An 18,734-nucleotide genomic window follows, 5' to 3' on the forward strand; every position below is an offset into this window, starting at 1 on the left:
TCATACTCCCTGAGCCCTCTGCTACTGCATTATGTTCTACTGGCTTTCCTTTTTGCTCCCAATTTATGGTCCCTGTCCATGTACTTCTCCCAGTCATCTTCTGAATTCCGCATTTCTCTCAAGATGCTTTTGGTGCTCCTTCCTTCATACCAGGGCCCAAGTCCTAAATAAAGAAGTGGGGGGATGCTGATGTCACAACAGGAAGTGACGTCACGAAAGGTGGCTTGCACCATCAGACTGATTGCCTCCCCTCGCTCACGCCTTAGATGCGATCGCATCAGAGAAGTCAGCGCATGAGCAGCGTTCTGAATGAGCTCCAATCTCGCCCCAGAGATGCCAAAGAGGGATTGTGTGGCTCCATTTGCTCCAGTAATCGAGCTCCTGGTAAAATAAGTAGGGGGACGCCATCCACCCGCGTGTTACCCCGACTCGAGCCCTGCTTCATACCCCCTATTTCTGTTGATTCTGACCGCCTCCCCATTCAGGCTCCTCTCTCTCCACTCCACAATCCATTGCCCGTCCTCCTTTTTTATCTGTTTTTTATCTCTGTTCTCTCCCTATCTACTCTGTCTCTCTGTGTTCCACCCATATGCTCCCCATCTTTGTATTTCCCCTGTAAGCCCCTCCGCTCGGCTGCACTTTCTCTAGCTGTACCTCTGTCTGCTCTTAGTCACTTTGTACCTTGGTGCATGTTCCACAAGTCTGTTATCTTTACTGCTTACCCCCATCTTTATGACCTTGCCTCTTCTCCATTCCCTCTCTTGTACTAACGATCGCTGTGATTCCATCTGCAAGGCCACAGATAGTTCCTCGTAATATTCCATCATCAGCTATTGCCTCTCAGCCATTATTGCGGATGCATTATTAAAATCACTCATATGATTGTTTTTAAATGTAAGATGCTGATGCTGATGTTTTTGTTTTTGTATGTGATTCTCACAAGCTACAGAAAAAAGTAAGGGTTCATAAGATTTCTGAAATTAATCTTATATTCAAATTATGCTGCAATTGGATGCATACAATGCATCCCTATTCTCCGAAGTGGACTCGAATAAGCGACAAATCCCACGCATATGTGATCTTGCTTGCTTTCTCATTTGTCTCTTCAAAAAATATTTTAGAATGAAATTAATGTTAAATCCTTTTTTATTGTGCAGAATGGTAGCCTTTACTGTGCATGCAAAAGAAATAGTGTTGATAAATCAAAAAGCACATACCTATGTAAGTAACTTGGGCCAACATTAAAGTAAACATTGGAACTAATAAGACTATGTAAAAAGGCAGCTTTTAGGATACACAGTTTAATATGACAAATCAACTAAGCTAATTTTATGGTGATTGTTTTCCCTACATTTATAGAAAATAATATTTATGTTTGTAACCTTGGTAAGATGTGTCTTAATACTGAAAAATATTGAAAATAGTACAATTTATTTTATGTACACCGTAAAAAAAGTAAATCTTCATTCATGCCAGTGTTCATTGTAAATGCAAAAACAGAATCTGTAATCAGTTTCACGTTCGTTTCTTCTCCTATGTGCCTAAGTTGCTTGGTGCCACCAAAAAATGCACATTTCATCTAAAACTTGATGCAAAATATAAAAGACATGGGGAAAATGCTCAACATACATGCACAATATTAGCTTTTGGAATGAAGAGTTACCTCTTCACTGGAAGCTGTTTGTACCTGGCTTGCCAGGAAGAACACTCTTGGGTCCATTCAACAGAAATGGAAAATGAATTATGCAGAAAGTAGAATCATTTAGCTAAAATACTTTGCTATATAAACTATTAGTGCAGGTGAAGCTTTAATACGAGAACACTGTCCTATATGCCTATCGGAGGCACGACCTGGAAGAATGGGTGCTTCTGTCGACCTGGAGGATGCATGAAGTTCAGAACACCCAGTTAGTGTCCACACACAAACAACTCATTGACAGAACATTGCTATTTAGCTGAAAGTGTGTAATGCAAGAAGGCAGAGTTATGCTGTGTAACATTTGGATGGTATAGAGAAGCAACTCAGTTTTGATTTCTGGCTATTTTTAAAAGTAGTTTCAGCGTTCCTCTGAAAAATATATTCTGCTCAATGCATCAACATGGAACCCGAAAACCGGTTCCTTTTCAGATTTGAGCTGTTTAATATCATGAGGTACACTGTTAAATGTGACTTACAAGACAAAACACATGTAAGAAACCTTACAGTGTGTGGGGCCCAATAAACAACCAGCTTTTCATTACTAATATCTTTTTGTTGCTCTGGGCACAATGAAAAGGTCTCGTATTTACCGAAACATGCAGATGTTGGTGTAGTAAGCACCAAAACTATACGTTATTCACTGAAAACTTGTAATCACGAGGTATTTATCGCACCAATAAATTTCGACTTGATTGAGATGGACTTTATCAGTTGCAATAAATATCACATCATTTACCGCTGAATGGGAGCCCAAGAGTTTCAACTGTGTATTTCAAGATGACCTTCTACTGTTAGGACATCTCTCTTATCAAAAGATCTGATCACAGTTCTGGCTGCCACAAAGCAATGTTGTGTGCTGGGCTTTTTGGGCTCAGCGAGACAACCATCATGGAAGAAACAGACAAGACAGCACATTGGCTTAAGCTTATGTTTCTGAGAGGGGGTCTCTCTAGTGTGTCAGCTGCACTTGGCTCTAAAATGTTAAGAACGATTGTTTGCTAAAATGATCTTACACCGAGTCCAGAAAAAAGACATTGTAACAGCTTTCAGGGTAGATGTCAGCTTCACAATGCACTTGCAACTGCTTCAAAGTCCAGAAAACACCAGGACTTGGAAATGGGTGTGAAAACAACAGCAAGGAAGTGTTGTAGAGTGTTGAACACTTAGGCGGGTGATATCTGAGCAGGTGTTAGCTCCTAAGTACAGGTAATGTCTCAGCGCTACACATGATTATAGCTCAGCAACAGGTTTACCACCACTGAGTATACAAACAACATCGAAGGACTGCTGTTGACCGCTTTGATACAATAGAAAGCGAACATTTTCATTAAAACCTTCCAAGTTACCATGTTCATTCAGCAACAATTGTGTTAATAGGCTTTAACCGCAATAAAACAGTCAGCATTGCTGTAGTGGTGGGCATTTACCACCGATCTCCTTTGCAGCCAAGTACATTTTTCTCATTGTAAAGGAATGGAGGGATAACTTTTGACACAGTTCATCATTCTGAGCCAGTGAAGCGATGGTCTGTGCAGATGGAAGCGAGGTTAGGTTCTAGAAGAACTGCAGGCTGCCAAACAGGGAAAGATAAGATAATCCTCTAAGGATACTTGTGGGGCTGGAAACCAAGTGAGCTGCTCTTTGTTCAGTGCCAGTGTTCAAAACAAAAAAAATTAATTGCCTTGCAGACAACTCTATGCTGAATACTAGCAGAAACAAGGGTAAAAATGGGATCAGACCACAGGCTCCTTTTTCAAAGTCTCTTATATTTCTTTATGGAGCGTGATCCGCACGCTGCTGAACATTTTGCCACATGCCTCATATAATGGGTCGCAAAAGGTGTGGATGCAGATGGAGAAGACCCTACTGATGCACTGAATTTCGATTAGGTAGCTCTTGATGCAGGGCACCACTGCCCAGATGTGCAGGAATGATAAAATGGCGAAGTAAATTCCCCAGATGAGTGCCAGTGGAATGCCCAGGATAGTAGAGAGCAGGCGGTAGAACCAGTATTTTGTCACAGTGAAGGTGGTGAAGCTTGCCTTCCAGATGCCATCGAAACTGTGCGTTCCTTCTGGTTCAGCAATCACATCTTCAAAGTCAATCTACAGAAAAAGTGCAAAAACAGAGGATTTTAGACATGGATCCATAGAGGATGGCAGCACAAACATTAATTTCTCCCCAATGCTCGCACCCAAGCAGATCCTCAATGTAAATTGAGAAAATTGTGTATAGTGTTACCAAAAAAGTTGAATGCCAACCATTTGCTTCGTTTAAAGGGTATGAGTGAAATATTACATATTGTCAATTATGTCAGCAGCATTTAATCCATCAAGACACCACAGGTGAAGATATCCTGCAGCCAAAAGTCCTACTCAAGAATAACAGTATATTTGCATGCATTCAATCTATAGGTGTGCATCTACAGAACCTCACACAGGGTCCAACAATGGTGGAAATGTACTTGCTACCACTCAGGTCTACCATTAACTATCAGCATCAGTGGGTAGTCACTCAGCAGCTGTGCACTGGTACGTGCCCTCAGTGACTCTTAAGGCCTTCTTTAGATCTTAGTGGATGGGTTACTCTAGCATAATGGTGATGGATATCCTGTCCGCCGAAATATAAATCCCATTATATCCTATGGGATTTATATTTCGGTGGACGGGATATCCGTCATCGCTGTGATGGGGTAACCAGTCCACCAAGATTTAAATCAGGCCTTTAGTGATTTGACTTCTGGGTTTGGGGAATCATAGTGAATAGATTCTAGGCAGCTGTGGTTCCCCTGTAATTACACAGGCATGCTAATGATACTTCCATATTTCGAACTCTCTACAAGCTTCACATTTGGTAAAGCTGACAACGTTTAAGCAAAATTACATACATTTGTGAAGTATATGACTTCACTGATTCTCTCACACCAGTGTTGACAGATGAGGTATCTGTGGCACCAGGTTTCCCTAGATAACATAATTTAGCACGTGATGGAAGCCAGGATATGAATGCAAGTCGCTCCGCATCTCAGCCAACAGCATGGTCACTAGACTGCATATCTCCTTGTGCAAGTACTACAACTAAATAAAGTGAAACCGTGCATTTCCTGGTGCATTCCCATCATGTCACTCTGAACATTTTAAAATTAGAATATCAAGGGAAAGCAATTGAAAAACTGCTGAGTCAGTGTGTGGTTTCTGTTCCTAATCTTCTTTTGACGAGGTACACTTATGAAACACAGAAAGAGGTTAGGGGTATTTGCTTTAAAAACCAAAGCAAGGTCATGGATCTTTGCATCAAACATCATGACCCAAGGGCTTTTCCAAAGAGTGAGGCTAGGGGCAGACTGTGTAGCATCAGACTTGAGGTGGATGAGTGATAGATGTATGAAGGAGGTGTTATGAAGGAGGTGTTATGTGAGATGTTGGTAGTTGACATTATCCCGAATGTTAGATTGTAGTTACAGAATATGCTAAATTATGTCTTTCTTTTCTAACGCATGATGAAATAAAAAAAAGATCTTAGCTGTAGTATGGTGACTGTGCCCTAAAAACATTTCAAGGGACAGAAGAGCTAAACGATCTGGGTCATCAATGCTGCTTTTAAAAGATCTAAAAACAGCCAGGTTTTCAGATGTTTTCAAAACTCTAAGACGGATGTTCAAGTAACTCATGAGATAAGTGGAAGGTTATTTCACCTGAAGGAACTAAAACAAAAAAAAGAGGGTCAACTGTTGGTCTACAGAATCTGAAAAAGGTAATCTCCTACCACGCCTGGGCTAAGCACGGCTGAACTGCTTCAGCCTCAAACTCCACTTAGGAGCTGTACTTGACTACCCCACTGGCCCTCACACAGTGTGATCCTCCTACCCGCACCACAGAGCAGTACAAGGTGGGAAGGCGGCCACAGACTTCCCGAGGGAGGATGTCCTTCCTACTGCACCTCACGGACCAATAAAATTGGCTTGCTTGTGACCATGAGAGTGAGAGAGGGGAGATTCGCCCTTTCACTCCATTGAGAGATGTGGTTGTCCGGAAGCACTAGCGAGCAGATGCTGCTGTGCTGTTAAACTCTTACAGCTGGGGAATATGGAGACATCTTGCACCAGCTCGCAGCTAGGACTGAGCACACCTCTGTCATCTACTGTAGAGATGTTCATACCTCACTGTTCTAAGAAGTTTTATCATAACTGTAAAGGCTTCGGTAGGTTTCTGCTTCGAAATGCTTCACCGTACTCATCATAAATAGATAATCCCTGGGTAGGAAACATGTAATTCTCAATTACAAATTAAACAAAATTGCACTCTGATTTTCTAGATTGCCTCATTAAATACATTTGTATCTAGGTAGCAACTGATAGATTCTCAGAAGGTGCTGAAACAGGGAAAATACGCCGTGCACCGAAAACATTTACACATCCTTACTTCCTACCTTCAGAGTCTACCCAGGCAGCTAACCTAAGAGAGGTGGTACGTAAATTTCGTGTTAACTTTTTGGCACATAGCTAGAAACACCGGATGATGTGGGATATGGTAAATGTCTGTAAAATACACCGCTTATGTTTCAATTGTCATAACATTTCTAAAAGAAAAATAACAGAACTTGTAAAGAAAAAGTTCAAATACAAATAAGCTATAAAACTTTCATCGTTCCTCTACTGCATTGGCACAAAACAAACACACTTTACAAGCGATAAGAAAAAATGCATTTGTTCAATCAAGACAGGCAAATAATAAATGCCAAAACACAGACACATTTTAAATACACAACACACTATCATGGTGCGTGGGTGTTAAACAAGCACTTGCTGTCCCTTCGCTATTACACAGGCTAATGAAGCATCCCTGTCTTTAAATCTTCGCAACCTTCAAACTTGGCAAATCTTGACAAGTTCAAGAAAATGGCAAAACGTTGTGAATGACATAACTTCACAGCTTCTCTCACATCCATTCAAAGCATGATCATGGTGTGACCAGACAAGACTACCTCTCTAGTTCACCATTATTCTACACAACACTGAGGGCTCCTTAGACGCTGGTCCTGCAGTGGAAGATACTGCACGTAGTGTTTGACATTGTGTCATTATTGACAGCAGTCAATACATCTGGTTATTGGTACTCACCTGCCTCATGGGTCAGATTTTGAGATAATATATTCCATTACTGACAGGCTCCACAGTCAATATTGCTATTTACAGCGGCGGCTGCCAAAAGCAAAGGGTGATGAGGCATGTGGGGTCGCGTGACAGGCGTTACACAGGGGGAATACAATATTTTAAAAAAAATAACGTATCTTTTGCGGCCAGCTGCCCCCAGCGTCGCGTCGCCCTGTCCTCTTCCTGCCTGCTGGTCCCAGCAGCACATGGGACAGACTTCCTGTTCAATCCCGATTGGTCTGTGCAGGCAGGAAAGATGCCCTCCTCAAACCAGAGACCAGGGAGTCTGTGGGATTTCTCCAGCCTGGCTGCTCAATGCAGCTGGGCTGGGGAAAACCTAAGTGCGCAAACGTGTTCTGGTCAGCCTGAGACGGCTGGCCAAACACACTTAAGCACTTAGGGAGCAGAGTGCACTAGCACTCCTCCTCCCCCCTCCCATGCCTTGGCCTGCCCCTCCCAACACCGCTGGCTAAGAGCCGGCAAATGTAAAAATAAAACAATGCAAAAACATCCCTTTATTTTACATTTGCTGGCTCTGAGCCAGGCAGTGCGGCTACACTTCACCGCCATTGCAGAGGAGCCGCCATTGCCTATTTAGCACATAACAGTGTTAGTGCTTTTACTCCCTTTGTTTCATTTGCCACCCTTAGTCAATGTTATGTACTGAGAGTTTTTCAGATGAGGTCCTATGAGAGGTGATATGGTCTACATTCTGAGCAATGGGATCGACATGCCACCTTTGAACATTTCAATGAAAGAGCTTCCAGGAGCACCGGGGACACATTGGGGCTTTCTGCACTTAGAGGGGCTGTGCTCGATTCTTTCCCTGTCCCGCCCCGGTCCGACTCGGCAACCAGTGCCGTTGAGCGGAGGGCGGGACGGGAAGAGCCAGTCACCCCACCCCAGCCTCTCGCGCGGTTAGCACTCTAGTTCTGCAGCAGGCAGGGCATTTAAGCCCTCTCGTCGCCCTGAGCGCGCAGCGGTCGCGCGCAGGGGAGCGCCTTTGGACGTGCCTGAGACGAGCCAGAGAGGAGCCCGTCTGTGCCCGTCCGTGACCGAACGGGGCCAGGGGCCATGGCCCCTACATCAGCTGCACTAAACCGTAACTTAGCAGAGAGAATAAGGTACACCCCTCACGAACTATGTAATATGCGGCTCACACTCCACACTAGTTGTGTAGAGGACTCATGGCCACTTCCTGATGGCCCGTTCTCGTGCAAAAATTGCAAATACCAGTCTTTCTGGAAAAGTAAATTTTGCCATGTTCTGTGTCCCTACGCCTCATCCATCATATGTTATGTGTGCATGACCAATATGCATATGTTATTCCCCATGTCTGATTAATGACGCAATTCCAGTTGTGTCCACCTCTGGTATGTCAGTTTCCAGTCCTCGTGAATACTACGAATATCAGGCCTATGTAAAGTTATATTGCCACGTTTCTCAGTGTGCACGTTATTTCATTATAAAGTCCCCGTTTCCAGGCCTCAAAAGGGCCCGGACATCAGATTCAGCTCCTGTCTCCTGAAGCCTCGCTGAGGAGCGATACAGCCCCCACCTGTATCCTCGACCCTTCACTTACTTCCTGCCTCGCAGTGCCCGGTGCAGCTTGGCTCTGCCTCTGAGTCTGCCAAAAGTATGTTATAGTTCCAGTTATCAGTTCAGTCCTCCTTCTCTGCATTCCTAAGCTACTGAACTGCATCAATAGTTTCCGTCATTGTCTAGCCTATTCGGCTCCACGTTAGAGAAATACTGTATTAATGGTCATTTAATATTCTTCATCACGCACTACATGTAGAATAATGCATGGTCCAGTCTTAGAATCAAGTTAGCTTTTCCCCTCATGACTTCTAGTTTATATCAACATGTTCCCTAAACATCAGATACCAGATAGGGTTCAGGCACATGTCGCTCCGACCCTCCAGACTCAAGTCTCTGCTCCTAGCACAGAGTTCGTAGCCCCCAGCTTCTCCTAGTAACACGTCATTGCCAGTTTTCGCGCACCATTAGGTTAGAGGTCCCGGCTCCTTAGGTAGCCCCCTCCAATGATTCCGCCCATTCATGACATATTCTGTTACGTTTGCATCACATGTCCATGTATACTCCCAGTTACACCTACTTTTACCGTTATCTCTCGCGACTGCTACGCGTCACGCCTTCTGCTCCACCCACTGCTACGCCTACTGCAATGTAATGCTATGTGTTTGCGCTATGTATATAAGTTGATGTATTGTTATTAAAAGTTAGCGCGCTCATTCCAGATCAAGCCCCGGCAGCTGCTGGGCCCCAGTTGTCCTGCTGGGCCCTGTCACTCTGTTCCTATGCAGGTTGTCCTGATCCTGTCCTTATGCTGTAATAAACCTGCAAAAGCTCCTACTACCTCGAATCTTGACTCTTATTTTATTGAGCTATCTGTTATTCATTCATTCATTCAAAAATAGATCCGGTATTATTTATTTATATACCACATAATGGCGCCCGAATAGGGACTTGCCCTTTCCCCACGCGTCGGTGAAGCCACGCCGACCCCCTGACCCTCTGCAGCCGTGACGGAACCATACCGGCCACGTGCAGATATTTCTGCTTCAAGTATCCCTCAGTCCCACGGAGGAGACGGAGGAGGCGGTCCAGCATCCGAACGAGACGGTGGAGGAACGCGGCGAGTCCCGACCAGAGCCCAAGCCGAGAGTCCAAGGTCCGAGGTATCCGGAGGCCCACCCGTAACTGAAGTCCGAAGTCCGAAGTTCGTCGTCGTAGCAGTCCAGTCCCGTCCGAGGCCTTCCGTTCCGTGCTGCCCGGTGAGTACCATTGCTGGGGTAGTATCTAGACAGGACCAATCTAAATTGACTCCTGGTCCGTGGGTTGGTGGTGCCCAGACTCACAAACGAAGTGTTCACCTAGGTGGATACGGGTCTTGATGCGTCCCTTTATGGGACCGGTATGTTCCGTACTGTTACAGCAGTGCATCCAGTAATTCTAGTCTGTTCCGTTCTCGAGACATTCTGTTCTGTTCTGTTCTCAGTATTCCAGGTAATATTCTGTTCGAACTGTCATTTATAATGTTGTTCAATGTATTTCCAATGTCGTGGTATGCCTGAATTGTTTTCCCAATTGTTATTGTTTTTCGTGTATTGTATTTTGTTCCGATTCAAGTTTACAATGCCGCTCTTTTCCAAGTTACGTCAGTTAAAAACTAGAAAGGGTTTATTAGAGGAAGCAGTTCCTGTCCCGCCTAGGGACAGTCCAGGTCACTTTATGTATCAGAAATATGGCATAAGCGCCATAATGTATCTAGATTTATGGGTAGAGTATACCAAACAGTTAGAAGAAAAGTATAGATGGCCCGTATCGGGTACATGGGATGCCGAATGTATCATGCGAGTAGAAGAAGCATTATGGAAAAAGAAAGCCAGACAGTCACAGAAAGATGCCATCGAGTTATGGCGTAAGGAAGCTCATAGAAGAACTGAAAAGGAAGTCAGAAAGTCGGAGTTAAGTAGAGAATCCCAGGAACGAGCCCAAGAAAGAGAATTAATCGAGATAGGTGAACGAGTCAAAACCGAACAGTCAGACAGACAGAGGCATGCCCTTATTAAGGGTATGTATCCTCTCCTTGCCGAAGGTTTGCCAAAAGCGACCCCAGAGGCATCCAGTAATTTCCCGCCACCATTAGTTCCGACCAAGCTACGTCATAAACCGACCGCAGCTGATATTTTTATTTCGTCCTACTTGGACGACACAGTCCCAGAATATGCAAATCCTGTTCGCGCTCCGCCAGTCCCTGTAAATCAGGCACTTCCCGCTCCTCCAGACACCGGGGTGCCCTTAACAGCTCCCCCGGTCCAGTCCGCCATACAAGTCCAGCCCACGTTACAACTACCGACCCTGTCAGCACGAAGAATGTCAATCGACGATTCTAGTCTAGGGGCCGTAGGAGGAGGTCTTCCTCAAACCCCGCCGCCACACAAGCGTTTAACATTACTCGAATTACATGCTCAAGCGTTACAGCGCACGCCTAAACATCAGTCTGTTACAGAAATCAGGCAAACCCTTAACGAATGTGTCTATGATCCAGTTCCAGGCGAATATAATATGGTTTTATATTCCTTACGTGTAAGGAGAGTGACCGAGTATCTAGTCACCTTGCCGAATATGAAAGAAGATCTAGACAGAATATATCGTTTCATCCGTACAGGGGATGATCCAGAAAGTATTGGCGAGATTATGTCTCAAAGGAAAGCCGAGATTCAGCTCATGATATTAAAGTTCCTGATCAATTGTCTAATAAGAGAACAAGATTACCCGTCTAAAGATTCCGCCGAGATGAAAATTCTGACAAGGTGGAGTGATAATATAGCCGAGGGTAAGCACAAGACCGTCGGTGCCATGGAGAGTATGTACAAGAAAATTCGTAAAGAAATAATAAGGTTACACGACCAGCGTAAAGCAGCACAAGTAAGCGAGAAAGAAAGTATCTCTGATCCTGAAGAGGAAGAGAACGAGAATCCCGCCAGAATAGCGTATGTAGGAAAATCTAGATTTCCAGATCGCCATTTACGCCTAGAACGCAAGTCTATTTTCCATCATCAAGCGCCAGAACAAGGTTCTCTAGAACAAGTATTCCAAGCTACCGATCACATTCTGAAATCACGAGTCGGTTACAGTGAATTAAGTACTATGCACGAACAAGAACTAGTCCGATCAGCAGTCCGATGGATTACTGATTCTACCACTTTTCCAGACGAAATAGTGGCACAAATGTTTCTGAAATTGCCCCCAGCCGAGCAGCGACTGGTGGGTATGTATATGATCCAGCACCTCATTACTCTGTATGAGGGTCAACATTCTGATCCAGGTCCGTTACACGATATCCTGAACGAGTTACTCCAGTATAAATGGAGAGGTCTAGGTACCGATTTAGTTAGTGTCATTCTAGAACAGCGTCACAAGTATAGAACGTTTCTGAACCCGCATTTTGTTCATGTCTCACCCCCAGAAAGTAAATCATTTTACATAGACAGACAGAATCCGTTACGAGAAGTCCACCCAGTCCAAGGGGCGGGTGGCGTAATGCAACGAGTGTTTGTATACACTCCGATTTCAAAGATGGAACTTCTTGAAATGAAGAAATTAATTCCCTGTCATGACAAAGATCCAGCAGGGTTCCATAGAGAATTAAAAGACATGCTCCGTATGGGAGAATACACTTACCCAGATATCATTAAAATGTTAAAGGTTCTGTTACCTGCAGGGGTATATGAAAAGTTAAAAGAAAAAGAATGGGAGGTGGGAGAGAAAAAGATCGATTGGGCAGCTCTAGAAGCTGAAGACAAGGCACGAGTACCAGGTACCGGTCTTGGAGATAAATGTAAAGAATTACCAGAATTATTGATTCAAGTTTTACCCAGATTATTGACAACGAGAAAAGAAGACTGGGATGCAATCTCAGCCTGTAAACAGAAACAAGATGAAGATATTAGTGATTTTTATTCTAGATTTGAAAAATGTTTCAGTATCAACAGTGGTCTCAAGACAAGTAGTGAGTCATACCCTCATCTTTTCGTTACTAAATTAGTCGAGAATTCAAGCCCACAAATTAAAAACCGAGTTTTGAAAGTCGAAAGCACCTGGCAAGCAAATACTCCGTCCCAGATGCTCCAGATGCTCCAGTACCACCAGAATAGAATCAGGGAAGAGCAAGAACACGAGAGAAAACGTATGAAAGACACGAAAATGAAAGTGCTAGTTGCACAATCTGTTCCTCAAGACAGTCAGAAGAGGGGTCCGAATCAAGCCAGTCATCCTGCAGCTCCCGTTAAAGGGAACTGCAATTATTGTAAACAGCCAGGTCATTTTATAAACGAGTGTGCAGTCCTGAAACACAACATAGCTACTGGTAAGACTAAAGAAAGACCACGTCCGCCGAGACAAGAACAAGTTTCACAGATTCCTCAGCCACAGAATGCACAACAGACAGTTCCCGCACCACAGCCTATTGCTGCAACACAGCACGTTACATCGCAGATGTACCAGTATGCACAGTCCGAGTATCCAGAGTACCAGCCATATTCATGAAACAGCCTAGAGAGGGAGGTAGGCTTGCCTCTCATCGAGATACCTGTAGATCAAGAAGGTCCCTATGTTCACAGTCAAGTATTAGGGAAAGACAGAAAGTTTTTGATCGATACAGGGGCAAGTAGGACCACAATTAGTCATGCCGAAGTTCCAGGGGCTCCGCTCTCAGGCTCAAGAAATGTTTCCCTTGGATTTTCAGGAAAGCCAATAGTTAATGAGATATCTAAGCCAGTTACTCTAGAAGTAGGTCCATTGTCCCGCACTACTGATCTGTTACTCACTAAGTCATGTCCAGAAAATCTATTAGGCATTAAGACACTGAAAGAATTAGGTGCAGTTATTTGCTCATGGCTCAAGGAGTAGTTGTAGAAACTGACTCCAATGTATGCAATTCTCCGATCATTCCAGTCATGAAACGTACTGATCCAAATGCACCCCCAGTATATCGATTAGTGATTGATTTACGAGAGCTTAATAAATGTATTATTCCTCAGTACCCAGTTGTTCCAGACATTTCTTCCCTGTTAACAGCCATTGATTCCGAAGCCATGTTCTTCACTGTTATTGACCTCAAGAATGCATTTTTTAGTGTTCCTATTCATCCAGACAGCCAGTTTCTTTTCGGATTTTGTTTAAATGGAAGGAGCTATATGTTTACACGCGCTCCTCAAGGTTTCACAGAAAGTCCTAGAATTTACAGTCAAGCACTCAAGAGACAACTAGACAACATTCACATGCCAACTGACACTGCCCTGCTCCAGTATGTCGATGATCTACTGATCACAGCCCGTTCTGAACGTGCCTGCGAGCGAGCATCCCTTACAGTCCTGTATTTTCTAGCCGAGACGGGGCACAAGGTGTCACCTTCGAAGCTTCAATTCTGTGTCCAGCAAGTGGTATACTTAGGACACTTGCTGTCCAAGAGGGGTAGGCAGTTGACACCCGACCGTATCCAGTTAATAGCGAGTCTTCCCCAGCCCAGAACCCAGAAGGAGGTACGTGCCTTTATCGGCCTTACTTCTTATTGTAGACAATGGATTCCCCAGTATGCATTTCTAGCCAAGCCACTGATACAGTTAACGACACAGGAGGCAGCCGTATCGACTGTCCTCCCTTGGACATCTGACCATACACTTAGTTTCAACGAGTTAAAGAAAGCTTTATGCCAAGCTCCAGTTCTAGCTACACCGAACTACAGTAAGCCTTTTACACTTTTCGTTACTGAACGCGAAGGTACAGCATTATCTGTTCTCACACAAGATCAAGCAGGACAATACAAGCCCTGTGCTTATTTTTCGAGCACATTAGATCCAGTCGCCCAGGCGTTGCCTGCGTGCCTCAAGTCAGTTGCAGCCACAGCACTAGCTATCAGACAAAGTGATTCCATAGTTTTAGGACACTCCCTGACAGTACAAGTCCCACATTCCGTGGAAGTTCTTTTAAACCGAACACAAACACAGCACTTGACAATTGCACGTTTAACAGGTTATGAATTGACACTGTTCCAGCCACACATAGAAATTAGACGCTGCAACGTTCTGAATCCTGCTACACTGTTACCATCAGTTAATTCAAATCCAGACCCACATGATTGTGTGGAAGTAGTTAATATTACGACAAAGCCAAGACAAGACCTGACAGACATTCCGTTACCAGATCCTGACCTGACACTTTATGTGGATGGTTCATGTATGAGAACTAGTACAGGAGAACTAGTCGCCGCGTATGCAGTGACTACTGACACCGAAGTTATTGAAACACACCGTATTGATACCCTGTCCGCTCAAGCAGCAGAGCTAGTCGCTCTGACACAAGCCTGTATACATGCCAAGAACCTGAAAGTTAATGTTTACACAGACTCACGTTACGCATTCGGAGTTGTACACGACTTCGGAGTGCTCTGGCAGGAGAGAGGTTTCATGACTTCTCATGGAACCAAGATTCAGCATGGTCTCCTTATTCAAGCCCTGTTAGATGCCATACATTTACCGACATCTATTGCTATCATGAAATGCAAAGCACATACGAAAGTTACTGACATTATTTCTCAAGGTAACGATCTAGCAGACCGCACAGCCAAGCTTACAGCACAGACTCCAGACACTCCAGTTAACATGACACATACTCCAGATCCGATTACATGCATGACAGTTAAGGACCCTACACAAGACGTCATAGATATCCAGTTACATGCTACTCCCGACGAAATCAAGAAATGGTCTGAACAAGGAGGGGTCCAGACAGATCAAGGATGGTTAACGAAGGGTAGAGCCACATGGTTTCTCCCCGACTCTATGGTTCAAGTCATTATTAATACCGCACATAGTCCAGCACATTTAGGAGAAAAAGCTATGTTAGACAGTATTCAGAACATTTGGTTCAACAAGCATTTACGAGCTGCAGCCAAGCAGAAAGTCCGCACCTGTATGATATGTTGTCAGTTTAATCCAGGTAAAAGTGTCCCGGTGGAACAAGGTGGTTTCCAGCCCCCTGACCACCCTTTTGAGGTCCTCCAGATGGATTATATTCAGATGGAGCGATGTCGAGGTTTCAAGTATGTCCTTGTAGTTGTATGCGCTTTGTCCAGGTGGACAGAAGCATATCCAGTCCCAGATTACACAGCCGCGACCACTGCCAAGCAGTTGGTTCGTGAATTCTTCCCTAGATACGGACTCCCTAGAGTCGTATATTCTGATAATGGCCAGCCATTCTCCTCAGAGTTAATGAAGCACGTTTCCCTGTTGTTAGGGTACCAGTGGAAGTTTCATTGTGTACGCCATCCTGAGATAGCCGGTCTGGTCGAGAGACATAATCAGACCCTGAAAATCCGTATTGCCAAAGTTTGTAAAGAAAAAGGTGTGGACTGGCTAGTAGCTCTGCCAGTCGCCCTGTTTTATATGCGCATGGTCGCACATTCTAGATCAGGTCTGTCCCCGTATGAGGTCGTATTCGGCCGCCCCCCTAACATGTGGGGTACTCCTAGACCCCGAAGTATTACCGATGTTTCATGTAATATGCTGACAGATTACCTAGCTTCCTTGATGTCTGCCCTCAACTCATGTCGTTCACAGGTTGCCGCCGCATTTCCAGACAATACCGAGGTGGCACCGCACGAGATCGTTCCAGGCTCCTTGGTGATGATCAGAAATTTTGACAGATCAAGTCCGCTGGAACCACGTTGGAAGGAGCCACGTCAGGTCCTCTTGACCACCCGTACTGCCGTCAAGTTGGAAGGCAGGAAGGGGTGGGTCCATCTTTCTCATGTAAAACTTTTCAATGGATTGAAACCAGTCTCCAAGAACATTTCCCAGGATTCCCAGGATTTTAAAAACTGTCGAGACATTGTTTTAAAGGACTGTCCCGCAAAAGACATTATTACAACCCCTCCCTTGTTAGAGAAAACTCCGCAGCAGGAGTATAAGTTAAAGCTCAGGTCTAGTAAAATAAGTCAGTCAGTTTGATTGTATAAGTCCTCCCCTAGGTGAAACGGTTAGACTGTTTCTGACATGTATAAAATAGACCCCCATAGTGAGAGAGTCAGTAATAACTCAATTCAATGTATCGTTTTTCTGAGTTTCGTATTATTCATCAGCATAATGATTTCCTGCACCAGCTATGCATTCTATCTGTATTTTCCAGTTCCTCATGTAAATATGTCTGCTAATGCTACAGTAGAACACACGTTTAGTGATCTGCCTCCTCACGAATATTCATACCGCCTCGCTATGCGCAACAACACATTTATCCGTATGTTACATTACTCACACCAGACCAGCAATGCCACTAATTGTTGGGTGTGTGGTCGACTCCCCCCTTTCCAGATGCCGAAGGGAGTTCTGCCACTCTTTCCTTATCCATTCTCACATAATGGTTCGTGTGGAGCATGGTCCACGTTAACGTCATCCTCAACAGATATGTCTTTTCTTAACAGTACATGTTTTCCAGACAAGCAAGGTTTCCCCCACAGAACAGGTTTAGATCTAGAAAATGAAGTTTATAATTTAGGTAATTATTCGTCGAATTTCATGGTCCTAAATGTTCAGTCTGATACTACTCCAGACTTACCTGCTATTTCAGCACTACCAGTCAAAGGCGAATTATGTGTCCGTAATTATGGTTCCGTACACGTAGGACATAGTGATTGTACTACTGTTATCAAGTATAGTGACAGTAGGAAATCTGTTTTCAAAGCTTCACGTCATTCCTATTTTATTTGTGGTCAAACTGCATATGTCCGTCTGCCCCTCGATTGGGAGGGAACCTGTTACATTGCTTTCCTACTGCCACCTGTCTTCCTAGCCCCATCTGATTATCACAGAAACACACATCTAGTACACATTAGACATAGAAGGGAGTCCCCAATTGTCGATTATACTGAAACTACTCTAGAACAGTATACAGATTTCAATAAAGGCTTCTTCTTCTTTTTAGGACCTGTTCAGAACAGTAAACTGATCCGTAGGTTAACCAGAACCCTTGAAGCTGTAGTAAATGAGACTGCCTCTGCTCTAGGTAACTTAACCGAAGAACAATCTGCTATGAGATTTGTCGTTTTGCAAAATCGTCTCGTCCTTGACGTCATACTGGCCGATAGGGGCGGGGCCTGTAGAGTCATCGGATCTAGTTGCTGCATTTTTATTCCAAATAACGCACCGTCTGTTTATTCAGCTATAACCAGACTCCATAAAATTGCCCATCTGTTACACCAAGATCCAGGCACCTGGACATGGTCCGGTTGGTTCTGGAATATAATTTCCGCCTGGGGATGGAAAGTCCTGTCCTTTCTAGGTATTGCAGTAGCGATCATATTTAGCTGCTGCCTCTGTATACAATGTGGCCCTGCGATTTGCAGCATGTGTGCTACCTCTTGTATTCCTAGTCCCAAGCCCCGTTCTAAATCCCGTTCCAAGACAATTCGAGACGAACAAATGATACTGTATGAAATGATAGATGGTATCATGAAAATTGATGTTTCCTGATGGAAACGTAGTGACAAGGAGGGAATGTGGAAAAGTAAATTTTGCCATGTTCTGTGTCCCTACGCCTCATCCATCATATGTTATGTGTGCATGACCAATATGCATATGTTATTCCCCATGTCTGATTAATGACGCAATTCCAGTTGTGTCCACCTCTGGTATGTCAGTTTCCAGTCCTCGTGAATACTACGAATATCAGGCCTATGTAAAGTTATATTGCCACGTTTCTCAGTGTGCACGTTATTTCATTATAAAGTCCCCGTTTCCAGGCCTCAAAAGGGCCCGGACATCAGATTCAGCTCCTGTCTCCTGAAGCCTCGCTGAGGAGCGATACAGCCCCCACCTGTATCCTCGACCCTTCACTTACTTCCTGCCTCGCAGTGCCCGGTGCAGCTTGGCTCTGCCTCTGAGTCTGCCAAAAGTATGTTATAGTTCCAGTTATCAGTTCAGTCCTCCTTCTCTGCATTCCTAAGCTACTGAACTGCATCAATAGTTTCCGTCATTGTCTAGCCTATTCGGCTCCACGTTAGAGAAATACTGTATTAATGGTCATTTAATATTCTTCATCACGCACTACATGTAGAATAATGCATGGTCCAGTCTTAGAATCAAGTTAGCTTTTCCCCTCATGACTTCTAGTTTATATCAACATGTTCCCTAAACATCAGATACCAGATAGGGTTCAGGCACATGTCGCTCCGACCCTCCAGACTCAAGTCTCTGCTCCTAGCACAGAGTTCGTAGCCCCCAGCTTCTCCTAGTAACACGTCATTGCCAGTTTTCGCGCACCATTAGGTTAGAGGTCCCGGCTCCTTAGGTAGCCCCCTCC

General features: G+C 44.3%; 1 protein-coding gene across 1 annotated transcript in view; it reads right to left on the minus strand.

Moving 5' to 3' along the window:
• Positions 1–1,128: 1,128 nt before the first annotated feature.
• The window catches only part of CAV1 (caveolin 1), a 102,973-nt gene continuing 85,367 nt past the window's right edge, over positions 1,129–18,734 (minus strand). The window contains exon 3 of the mRNA XM_078674355.1: positions 1,129–3,804. Coding sequence (XP_078530481.1) covers positions 3,463–3,804 — 342 coding nt within the window. The 3' untranslated portion in view covers positions 1,129–3,462. The remainder of the gene's footprint in view (positions 3,805–18,734) is intronic.

The sequence above is a fragment of the Lissotriton helveticus genome, chromosome 1_1 (assembly GCF_964261635.1).
Source record: "Lissotriton helveticus chromosome 1_1, aLisHel1.1, whole genome shotgun sequence".
Taxonomy (NCBI): domain Eukaryota; kingdom Metazoa; phylum Chordata; class Amphibia; order Caudata; family Salamandridae; genus Lissotriton; species Lissotriton helveticus.